This window comes from Podarcis muralis, chromosome 12 (genome assembly GCF_964188315.1).
Source record: "Podarcis muralis chromosome 12, rPodMur119.hap1.1, whole genome shotgun sequence".
Classification (NCBI taxonomy): domain Eukaryota; kingdom Metazoa; phylum Chordata; class Lepidosauria; order Squamata; family Lacertidae; genus Podarcis; species Podarcis muralis.
Window position 1 is genome coordinate 56,100,447 of NC_135666.1, and position 12,303 is coordinate 56,112,749.

Sequence of the window (12,303 nt, forward strand, 5' to 3'; positions counted from 1 at the left end):
AATTTAAAGAGAAGGGCGTTTCTGGTTTGTAAGGGGATGCTTTTGACATTCCATCAATGTTTTCAGAATGGCTTCTAGCTTGTGTTCAGATTTACCCCATGCAGTTGAGTGGCACTGTGGTTGGAGAGGGGATTCCAGTGATTTGTATTTTACTCTTTATTCAGTTTTACATCATGAGATTGGCTGTATGTTGTAGTAGAATTTTATTTGATGTAGAATGGCTTTTTATAACATTCTGTATGCTTTAAGCTGTAGAGAATTATTATCTTCTGCCTAACACAAATAGCATCCTATCAGATGGGTATCTGCTTAAATCAGAAACATGGCTTCTTGTTTTCTGGACATTTATTTGACATATGATTGATTCAGAGTTTAATTTGTATGGTTAAGCATCCTTTATTTGTATGTTTTCATATGCGACAACACAGTTTTGCATTCCTTCGGTAAAGGATTTTAGCATATTGGGCGGTAGGTTGCTGTGAAGCTGTCATGGGTTCTGTTGTTTATCCAAGCAGGTTGGTGATAGAGAAATCTTTCTTAACACCAAAATAATTAATTTGTGTCTACAGTCACAGTTGACCTTTGATGGTGTTGATTAGATAGGGAAGCTTAGTTTTGAAGCTTAAAGCTGACACAAAGTGGCAAGAGTCTCTAGTCCTATCTGCCCTGCCATCACAGTAGACCTTTAGGAGACAGTAGCCATTTCTTAAGCAAAGACAAAGCAATCTTCTCTTTAATACCATTGACAAAATTTGTCCCATCACTGATCCAGAGACCTTCGGACAACTTAGATTTTGCTTACAATTTTGTTTGCCTATTTTTAATTTAATGTTTTTGTCTCTTAAAACCATATTCTTATCTTCAAACTAAATACTACAAATTATTGTCTTGGCATTTATATTTTTACCTTCTGTTGCCCTACAATCAATTTCACTGGGTTGATATAATGTGAAGGGTACTTTTTGAATTCAGCTTCCCTGTCATATACATTATGTGCTGTTTTGCACAGAACAACATGCAGAAGAAAATGAAGCTTTTTTCCCCCCAACCCAGTAAATGACAATATTTGTAATTTTTATTTTCTATCAGACAGAAATGGAATTAACCACAGTTGGCACTTGTGAACTCTGTCTTTTTATGTCTTATTTCCACTAAGACTGGATGTGGAAGCCAAAAGATTTATCAGTTTTTTCATGGTTTACAGGCTTTAAATGGAGAGGTGCCTAGAGAGCAATTTCACTTACATGGAACACTTCTCATTCACCATCTTTCAGAGTTAGCTCACTTGGGCCTAGTGCAAATGTAACATTTCCTGATGGTTTAACCATGGCTGAGAAATTGGTCTAAAATATTTTAGTAATATAATTGTGTAGCCATTTGGGCATGCAGTATTATAATACAATTGGTGTTCTACAGTGTGACCTTGCACATGGTTACTCGAAAGTAACATCCATTGATGCTTACTTCCAGGTAAGCAGGTAATTTTTGCTTTAACAAGGTTTATCTTGTGAGTATGAACTCACTGCATTTCCATTCAACTTCATACATCTAATTAAGTAGGCTTCTGCTTATGAAAACTCATGCCAAAGTAAATTAGTAAATTCATGCCAAAATAAGCCAGTTAGCTTCATCTGGGAGATTCCGCTCTTGGCATGACATTTTAGCACACAACTAGAAGAATGGGATCTGCAAACTAGAAATATAATTCCAGAAGAGGAAAGGACCATGCTGTGTGGGTTTTGTGCATCCTATTTTTGTTCCTGCATAAAAGCACTCGTATCTTCAGTACAAAGTAACTGATCTAAGAATTTGGACTGTAGTTGCTGAAATGGTTAGGCCTTTGCCTCTTCCTAGTAAAACTTACTAAATTCTTAAACTCAGTACTTACAAAATGTATGTGACAGCCTCCACCCTGAGTCCTGTGCCGCTGGAATCCAGTGACAAGAGAGTGTAGCCCCCTGTATGTATGACTGTCCTTTCCCTACATAATAACTTGCTGCCACCAGATAATGGGGTATTTTTTCTACAAAGTTGCCCTCTTTCAATCAGCCTAAAATTACCCTGAGTAGACCATAACAGGTTTATGAAATCAAGTCTAAAGTTTGTTGTTGTCGTGTCCGGCTCTTCGTGACCCTATGGACCAGAGCACGTCAGGCACTCCTGTCTTCCACCGCCTCCCGCAGTTTGGTCAAACTCATGCTGGTAGCTTCGAGAACACTGTCCAACCATCTCGTCCTCTGTCATCCCCTTCTCCTTGTGCCTTCAGTCTTTCCCAGCATCAGGGTCTTTTTCAGGGAGTGTTCTCTTCTCATGAGGTGGCCAAAGTATTGGAGCCTCAGTTTCAGGATCTGCCTCCATAGCCAAAGATGTGGTGATGGCTGCTCTGGCACAAGCAGAACCAACCTACTGAATTATATATGGGGTGATTAAAGCATTCAGCTAATTTTTATCTTAAAGACAGTCCTCTGACCCAGAGCTCCAAATGGGACCCAACCAGGGAAGCTGTTACATACTGCCTTTTTAAAACATGTCCCCAAACTGTATTTACCTTCTATGCTATTATATTGTTGACCAATATGATTTACAATCCAAACTACTGAGTTCTTTCTTTCTCCCTGTAATTTCAAGGCACACAGTTTATCAAACAAAATTACTTTCATACTTTCGGTGTGTGTGCTAATGTTTGTCTGCAGTGATGACAACAATGTTAGCTTGTGTATTAATCCTTTTTTTCATGATATGGGTACATTATTTTACAGTGGCTTCTACCCCCTGCACACACCAGCATACAATATATTATAGTAATATAATTTTGTAACATCACAAAGCTGTTAATATTGTGGCATTAGGTTAAGAGCACATATCTGGGGGAGATGTTCAGACTGTGGGATCAGTTTCAGTTGCTGGGCCCTGATGAGGTGGATAAGACAGTTACCGGGCTCAGGCTTACCAGATGCCCTCTTCACCCTTGCCCATACTGGCTGATTAAATTTAGCAGGATTGATTAAGGGAGTGGTTAATGCCTTGTTACAGGAGGGAGAAATGTCCATTGCATTCATGGAAGCTGTGGTACACTCACTTTTGAAAATGTTGATGATTATAATATTTCATAGGGACGCAGGTGCTGCTGTGGGTTAAACCAAAGCGCCTAGGACTTGCCGATCAGAAGGTCGGTGGTTCGAATCCCCACGTTGGGGTGAGCTCCCGTTGCTTGGTCCCTGCTCCTGCCAACCTAGCAGTTCGAAAGCACGTCAAAGTGCAAGTAGATAAATAGGTAGCACTCCGGCGGGAAGGCAAACAGTGTTTCTGTGCGCTGCTCTGGTTCGCCAGAAGCGGCTTAGTCATGCTGGCCACATGACCTGGAAGCTGTACGCCAGCTCCCTCGGCCAATAAAGCGAGATGAGTGCTGCAACCCCAGAATCGGTCATGACTGGACCTAATGGTCAGGGGTCCCTTTACCCTTTATAATATTTCGTAAAGAATGAAACGGGACATACAGGCTGGGAACTAACCCCATGTGCTAGGAAGCATGGGTTTGTTCATCTTCTGATAGCATCCTTTACAGTCTATTGGCCAATAGGAGCTGATATTCAGGGGCATCATGGATTGCAGTGCAAGGCGGGACAAAAAAGCCCCTGTGTGTCCATTGCTTCTCAGCCTAAGTCCTTATCAAGCAGCTTTCATGTTTCTCACAAAGAATGTTTAGAGGGAAACCTGTGCTAGCCTGTAGGAGCTAAACAGGGGTCAATAAACTTTTTCAGCAGGGGGCCAGTCCACTGTCACTCAGACTTTGTGGGGGGCCGGACTATATGGGGGGAGGGAATGAATGAATTCCTATGCCCCACAAATAACCCAGAGATGCATTTTAAATAAAAGGACACATTCTACTCAGGTAAAAACACGCTGATTCCCGGACCGTCTGCGGGCCAGATTTAGAAGGCGATTGGGCCGGATCCAGCCCCCAGGCCTTACTTTGTCTACCCATGAACTAAACCAACAATTAGGCTTGTGACACTAAAATATTTAATTCATTACGGCATGAATTGCGGGGGGGGGGGGGAATTGTGTATATATGCACCTGTGGGGTTTTTTATTATTATTAAATGGTCATGAAATGTAGGAAGGACAGCTTGTGAAAATTACGTTAAACCTTAAATGTTTGCAAAATAAGCATAGTAATCATTCATAATAGCAGTCATTGGTGATTGCAGATTTGTTGTGTTAATCCTGAATAGCTGTAGTGGCACAGGAAACTGTTGTCTCTCTTCAAACCCAAACAGTCAAAATCTTGTTGATTCTAATTCAGCAATTTCATGCTGGAGTCTCTCTGTGAAGGAATTTCAAATATGTGTGAAATGTGTATGGAACTCAGTTCATGTCCAGGGAACCAACCAGCAGTTTCCAGTGGCTCGTGGTATAAGAAGTATATGTGTTTGGTCTCAGTCACACATGCTAATTTCTTAAAAATAGGAAAGATAGAACACAACCATTTCAAAACTGCATTTTGTTGACGTTTAAGGAGTTATTTTGTGTGGAAAGAAAACCAGTATGAAGAACTGAAAGTTAACTGTACCAGAAAAACTGGAAAACCAGACCTATTTAATCTATTATTGTTAAATACTCTCACTTTTAACATTAACTATTCTGTATATTTAGTTCATTTCTTTATATTTAGAATCCTTAGTTTTTTCTTGCTGCTTGTTTTCATTTTACAAATATGTTTAGTAAATCGTTTAAGCCCATTTCAGTATCAAAATTTAAACCTTTTCCTTTAATTTTTTTGTTTAATCTTCTTAGTGCATTCTTTACCGGAGTAAAGTGCATGTTTTCCATTTAATTTAGAAATATTTTTCTCTTTCAGGGCTGGGAAGAAATTGTGGATGCGTCTGTCTCTCACTTGTTGAAAACGTGTTTGTCCAAGAGTTCGAAAGACCACGCACTGACACTTACCAATCAGCTGTGTATCCCCAAGGACACTAATAAACTGAAGAAACACATAACCTTGCTCTACGATAGATTGGCCAAAGGGGGTCGGATGTCTCTAAATACAGACTTTGACTCCCAGCAAACAATGATTCCAGCAGGTAAGCAATTTGATATACATTTGTGTGCATCCTAGTTCAGAAATAAAGGAATGTAACTTTGGTTAGGTTTGCTGTTTAAGTTTCCTATTAAAATTGTCATAGTCAAGAGAAATGACTTTCCTCTCCCCCTCAGAAATTCCAGTGTAACCACTGAGTAAATATGCTAGTGCAATTTTGATGCCAAATATTTTTAGAATGGTATGTATTTCTTTGCTGTAGCATTAAATATGATCCATTATGTTTTCCTTCTAACCAATAAAAAGTGGATTAGAGAATAAAACCATTTTCGGCTAACGTTTGTCTAAACTCGATCACTGGCTGCCATATTTCAGGAACATAAATAGACTAATACAGAAGTTAATGTACCCCAGATGATCATTTTGTGCTGCCTTCAAGCTAACCGCTAAGTTCAGTTGAAAGGTGGACAAAGACATGCATTTCTTCTTTTAGGAGTTCCATGTTTGCACCCAACTGGGGTTTTGGAGCCTGTTATAATGATCTCCCTGAATTGCTTCAAACTGTTTTCTTCCTGAAACTGTTTTCTGCCTTAAGAGAGCAAATGCAAGGAATCTATCCACATTACTTTTTCTTTAATGTCTTCCCAAACCTTCATTGTTTTACTTATCTGATACAATATGTGGGCACATCTAATAGGGGCTGGCGGAAAAGAGTGATTCACGGCTTGATATGTAAACTTTAGTGGAACTGCGCTAAGGTTAGATTCCGAAAATAAGCTAGGGAAGTTTTCCCCTGTTGATTCTTCTGAACTCACCAGGTTTTGATATTGTGGTCTACAGCAATGTATTCCGCTGTCTTGAGCAATGGATGGAGGGATAAGGGTTAGCCCCCCAACTTCCTTTCAAAGCGAACTCAGAAAGTAGCCTTAGGAGATCAACATGTGTTCACTGCTGATTGATAGTGTGGCTGATACTTTTCAGTATCATTATGAAACCGTGGAGAGAAACCATCAAGGGCACTGTGTGATCAATATACTGATGATGCCCAGCTCTCTTTCTCCGGCTAGCAGCCAGGAGTTGCTCTCTATGAACCTGAGATTGCTATAGTTTAAGTGTGATTCAGCAGGCTCATACTGAATCCCTGCAAGGTGAAAGTAACATAAATGGGAATCCCAATGTTCTTGAAGATATGAGCTTGCTCATTATTAATGGCATAACTGAGGTACTTGGTTCAGCTGGTGCCGTAACCATTCCCCAATTCCTTTTCTCCTTTATATTCACTCTTTTAAGCACAACAGAAAAAGCAATGCAATACAATAGCTGTCATTAATAGGAGACACACTTACCACTCAGTGTCTGGGAGGGGCAAACACTCTGAATAGCAGATAACTAACCCTTCACTTGATCTATTTCCCAGTGGCCAACATGAGCATACATTTCTATTTGGTCATCAATTAGCCCTGGTGAAAACAAAAGCCGCCTTCCAAATGGCACTACTTACACTGGAAACCTAATCAACCATCCTCTTAAGGATAGGATCCTCCACTCCATTGTTCTGCACTGAGCACTCAAGTTCAAGATATGGTCAGGACATGGAACCTTGTTTTGATTGGCTCAGGCCCTCACCTTTAATTCCTAAAAGGTAAAGTAAAGGGGTCCCTGACCATTAGGTCCAGTCGTGGCCGACTCTGGGGTTGCGGCGCTTATCTCGCTTTATTGGCCAAGGGAGCCGGCGTACAGCTTCCGGGTCATGTGGCCAGCATGACTAAGCCGCTTCTGGCGAACTAGAGCAGCGCACGGAAACGCCGTTTACCTTCCCGCCGGAGCAGTACCTATTTATCTACTTGCACTTTGACATGCTTTTGAACTGTTAGGTTGGCAGGAGCAGGGACCGAGCAACGGGAGCTCACCCCATCGCAGGGATTCAAACCGCCAACCTTCTGATCGGCAAGCCCTAGACTCTGTGGTTTAACCCACAGTGCCACCCGTGTCCCTTTATTTCCTAAGGCTGCCTTAATTATCCTGTGATGGAAAACACGAACTGTTGTACCTGGAATTATTTAATATATCCAAAACAGCATGAACATTCTTTCTCCTCCAACCTTGGACTGAGCCTAGTTTACCTTTACTCTTAGGAGACCTCTTCTCTCAGGATAAGTCTTTTAAGCTTGTATTTCCAAGAGACCACTTTATTTATTCTTCCTGGATCTGCTCCTTACTTTCCAAGCTTTGTTCAGTCTGTTCGACATTTGTAGCATCTTCACAAGATTGCTCCAACCCCAGCTAGCTCTCTCCCTTGTTTCCGTTGCATTTTTGTTAGTCTCTTCAGGTTAGTAAGGAACTAGTGGTGTACACCAATAGCAAGATTCAGTTGATTTGGTGCTTTAGAAACTGCCTGATTCGATCAGAAGTGCTTCTGAGATTTCATTCCCTTCCTGCCCTGGAACCATCATTAACTTTTTTGCTTTATTTTTTGAAATAATTAAATGAAATTCGCAAGCATGCTAGTCCTTTATCCTCTGAGGAGGATAAATGCTGCCAAATTTCATAAGAAAGTTGCAGTCATTTCTCTGCAAGTTTTGGGGTGGTTAAAAAGGGATCAATTTGTATGGTCAGTTTATATGAAAAGAGCATATACGCATCATAGAGATGCCCTTAGGTAAGACGGATACCAAATTTCAGAAGGATTGGTGTTGTATTTTTTTGTTCTAAGTGCTTTTAAAGTTGATTCTGGAGGAAAGAACTAAAAGAAATTATGTTGTTCCTAATGAATCCCTTCACTGCTTAGGGTGATGTTGGACTGGCCTGTCCCAAAGCCCTGCTTTTAAGGAAGAAGATCAGTTGTAGCTGGGAAGAGCACCTTTGCAGTCATTTTCCCCAAACCTTTGAAGGATCTTTACAAGAAAGTGCCTCAGTGCACACACACACTTCTAGGGGGGAAAAGCCTTTAGTTTAAAATAGTTTGTGCAACCACTCGTTCCTTTAGTATTGCTGTTTGTGTGTTTAAATTTTAATTGATCTTATGGTTGGGTTGTTTCCTATTTAGGATTCTGAAAGTCACCTTGACTAAAGGATGAAGTGAGAGTAATATTAAATGCAAACGTTTATAGGTAGCAAGAATAAGACCGCAAATCATGTTTGTTTTGGTATGTGTGGAAAATTACACACACACACACACACACACACACACACACACACACACTTCCCATTCACAATCCAGACCATTACATATATATAAATTTTATTTAATAGGCTTTTAATCTTTTAGTCAGTTTTAGACGGCATTGCAAATATAAATAAACTCTGACATTGACTAAGTTGCTATGTAGTTACTTATTTCTCACATAATGCTTTAGGGCCATGACCTTATGAGTCACTCATCACAGTGGCAGAACCTGATTAATGTTACTATGTTTTTACTTTATTGCCCATTTCATGCACTATGTTTTCCTAGTATGTGGCTATTATGCCCTGCAAGAGGGCAGCTAAATCCAAAATAAACTGACCTGGACATAGCTGACAGAGGTCAGTTTGGGGGTTTTTTTTGGTGGGGGAAAAGCATGATAGACTTAATTAGACTTAAGATAAGCTCAAGAGGGTTTCGTCTTGTTTCTTCAATAGAAGCAACATCACTCTCCTCATACCAGATAGTGAAATACTTTTAAAACTGAAGGGAGTTTCAAAAGTAGTACAGTGGTGCCTCGCAAGACGAAATTAATTCGTTCCGCAAGTTTTTTCTTCTTGCGAGTTTTTCGTCTTGCGAAGCACGGTTTTCCATAGGAATGCATTGAAAATCAATCAATGCGTTCCTATGGAAACCGCCTTCAGACCAGGTCCGGGGACAGTCTGTCCCCCGACCTCTTCTGAAGGCTGGGGGGGGGGAACGACAAGGGCTTTTCTTCCCACCCCCAGCATTTTAAAAAACCCCGGGACAGCGGGGGACTTCTCCGCTGTCTGGGGCGATTTTAAAATGCTGCCAGGCGGCAGCGAAGGATTCGCTGCCGCCCGCCAGCATTTTAAAATCACCCCGGACAGCGAAGAAGTCCTCCGCTGTCCCGGGGTTTTTAAGAAACCTCTGTGCCCCTCCGCCAGGCTTCGGAGCATCCTTCCGAAGCCTGGTGGCGGGAGGAGGTCTCTCTGCCCCCCCGCCAGGCTTCGGAGCATCCTTCCGAAGCCTGGCGGCGGGAGGAGGTCTCTCCGCCCCTGCGCCAGGCTTCGGAGCAGCCTGGCGGGGGGGGGGCGGAGAGACCTCCTCCCGCCGCCAGGCTATGGAGGAGGTCCGAGGACAGTGGGGAAGATGCGCTGTGCTTCCCCGCTGTCCCGGAGATTTTCCTATGGGCTTTCGTCTTGCGAAGGAAGCCCATAGGGAAATTCGTTTTGCGAAGCGCCTCCAAAACGGAAAACCCTTTCGTCTAGCGGGTTTTCCGTCTTGCGAGGCGTTCGTTTTGCGGGGCACCACTGTATGTGATTTGGCATTGGAAGGGGGAGGTCTGCTGGACAAATGGGGGGGGAGTATAAAAATTTTTACTGGCTTAACACAAGCCCATTAAATGAATCTTATGAGCTATTTGGATCCCATCCAATGTCATTTAGTACTTGTGGTGTCGTTTCCAGTTCAAGTGGGCGTGGGTAATGTTAAGGTTCTATATATGTAAATAAGTATGAACTTACTGGAAGAAAAGTGTGCCTTGTGGGTAAATGGACAGTACGTGAAATAAAGTTTCCATTATACTCCTTGCTCAGTTCCATTCAGTTTTCTTCGTCATGCTGGGAGCGGCTTTCAAAAATTACTTTTGCAATGTAGTTTATGACACTTTGAAGGCCAGTTTAGTATAATTAGTAGGAGAGGAGTGAAAGATGTTCAGAAGCCATTCTATGAATGTAATGATAGAGATCTACAAGTCACATCAAAATGTGTTTTATACTGTGTTGCCTTTGGCATCATCTTAAACAGCTGGCTTAGGACGGAAGTAAAGGGGTTTGAGGAACTCCGCCAATCATTAGTATGGGTCAAGACTGTATAGGCTTTGCTGAAACGTGGTTTAGACCACCCTGATGACTCCTTGTGGGTGGGCAAAACTTTTTTAAGGTTAAGTTCAGTGAATGAATTCTGTAAGTATTTTTAGTAGTATATTTTGGTTGCTTCTTTTTAGATTTTGTAAGCTGCATGCAGTATATGGCAGCTTTTAGATGTGTTTTGAGAGCTGCTTTTTGCAAACACAATTAGGGAGGCTTTCCAAGTTTTGACACTGAGTCACATGGGTCACGTGACTCACACAGGAGCATGGCCTGGAAGATGCGCACCCTGGGTTTGCTCTGGAGGGTGCGGTGGCACCATTCACATAATAAAAACTACCACAGAGATATTGACATTTTCAAAAGTTGAGGGTTCATGGCTTGGCAGTACTTGGCTAATTGGGAACCAGTGTCATAAATCATGCCTTGAAATTCTTCTCCTAAGAATATATGCAGTGTGCTCCAGCGGGTGTTATTTATAGATTTTCTCACTATAGCCATATTATCTAAAATAAATAAATAGAGGTCTTGACCCATCAAATTTTAAATCCTAGAAGAAGCATATTTGAACACATGTTCAAAGACTACCATATAAAACCAATCCATTGATCATTAGTATATGGAAGTTTATGAATGAGGCTTTCACTGAAACCGTTATTAGATTAGAATCCTGCTGAACTGAGTAATTCATTTACAAACATACATTGAATCCTTCAGTCACTGAAATCCTATTTAAAAATTTATTGACCTGGATTTTTCTGTCATCCAAAACATAATTCTGCATTCAGCTTCCTGCCACTCTATGACTGAACTTTCCTCATATTTTCTTGTAATTAATGCAACTAATCTTATATTTATTTGCTTTGTAAACCTTCTAATGTGTTGCAGTTTTTTACACTGCTTCTGGTATCTCACTGTGTAAGGAAAACAAGGGCTGGTGTTAAGAATTCACACTACAGAATTCTGAACAATCCTATTTTCTTTTACCTTGTGAAGTAGGTATAATGTGAGAATTAGGTGTGAGTGCTCTCTCTGAATTTATAGCAGAGGGGAAATTTGAACCCCAGCACTCCCAGGTTCATGTCTAGCATTTTGTCCACTAGGTTTAAAAAGCTGTTCACAAGCTCAGTAAACAAATATATTGATTATATATGTACAATATATGTACATATTGAGTATATGCACATCAGAGCCACTGTTGTAAATATATTGTGCATTTCTAAACATAGTATTTTCTATTAAATATAGTATTTTATATTGGCAAACAAACATTAACATTTCACTGAACATATAAAATATATTCTAGTTTGAACAGCCAGAGCAGCTTTTGTAGCTGGAGTCAGCCAGGGCTCTACCCTTCTAGGCCAGGTGGAAAAAAGCCAGCTAGAGTTTCAGGATCAGGCCTTGCACCTGTAGCAGGAGCCAATACCTACAGATCAAAATCTGGGATAAGTCTTGCAAAATCAACCAGAGCAGCCTCTGTAGCTGGAGACCATTGAGGACCTGACGTCCCAGGCCAGGTAGAAATAGACTAGGTTAAATGTTCTCTAAGTAGCTATGGCTGCTTTTTTTTACCTCCTGGGCAGGAGTAAATAAGCCAGACAATGTGTGAATTGAATTTAACACTAGTTGAATGACCAGGTCAAATATTTACATTATCCAAAGTGCTTAAGAAAATTATTGCAATCTGAATCCATCTCTCAATCTCTCCTGTCATAACACCTTTTTTTTAACAGATACAATTAATCTTAGAATTCATAGATCAGACTAGAAACTTTAATTTTTAAGATGGAAGGGGTTTTATTTATTCATTTCAGAACTTTCTTCATCTAGTGTTCAGTGCTGTGTTGAAAACTTTAGCATAATTTTTTCTGAGGGCACCACCAAAAACATCTCTCACACATGGAAGTTCTGCAAGAGTTCGGCAAATTAAACCTTACTTTCGTAGTATTTGCTTTGAGGGTTTATAAAATGCTTTATTTGTAATGGACATGTTTTAAAACTTAAGACACTGAAAGATGATGCAATTTCTCTCCAACATGCACTCCTGCAGCAACTGTTGCCAAATACTTGAAATTTAATGTTATGATTACGGGTATTGAACTTGGCATATATCTTTCAACACACGACGAAGCCTTCTGGTGCCCCCGGGTAATGATTGGAAAACGTTGGGGCAGAAACATTAGAATATATTTTGCAAAACTCTTGGGGGGTGTCTTGTTGCCTGTTAAAGTAATTGCGAGACT

The 12,303-nt window shown here is 40.8% G+C and overlaps 1 protein-coding gene across 2 annotated transcripts in view; it reads left to right on the forward strand.

The window, feature by feature from the left end:
* BBS9 (Bardet-Biedl syndrome 9) overlaps positions 1–12,303 on the forward strand; it is a 226,820-nt gene that overhangs the window by 90,978 nt on the left and 123,539 nt on the right. For both annotated transcript variants that reach the window (XM_077916509.1, XM_077916510.1), the window contains one exon: positions 4,862–5,084. In XM_077916509.1, coding sequence (XP_077772635.1) covers positions 4,862–5,084 — 223 coding nt within the window. The remainder of the gene's footprint in view (positions 1–4,861; positions 5,085–12,303) is intronic.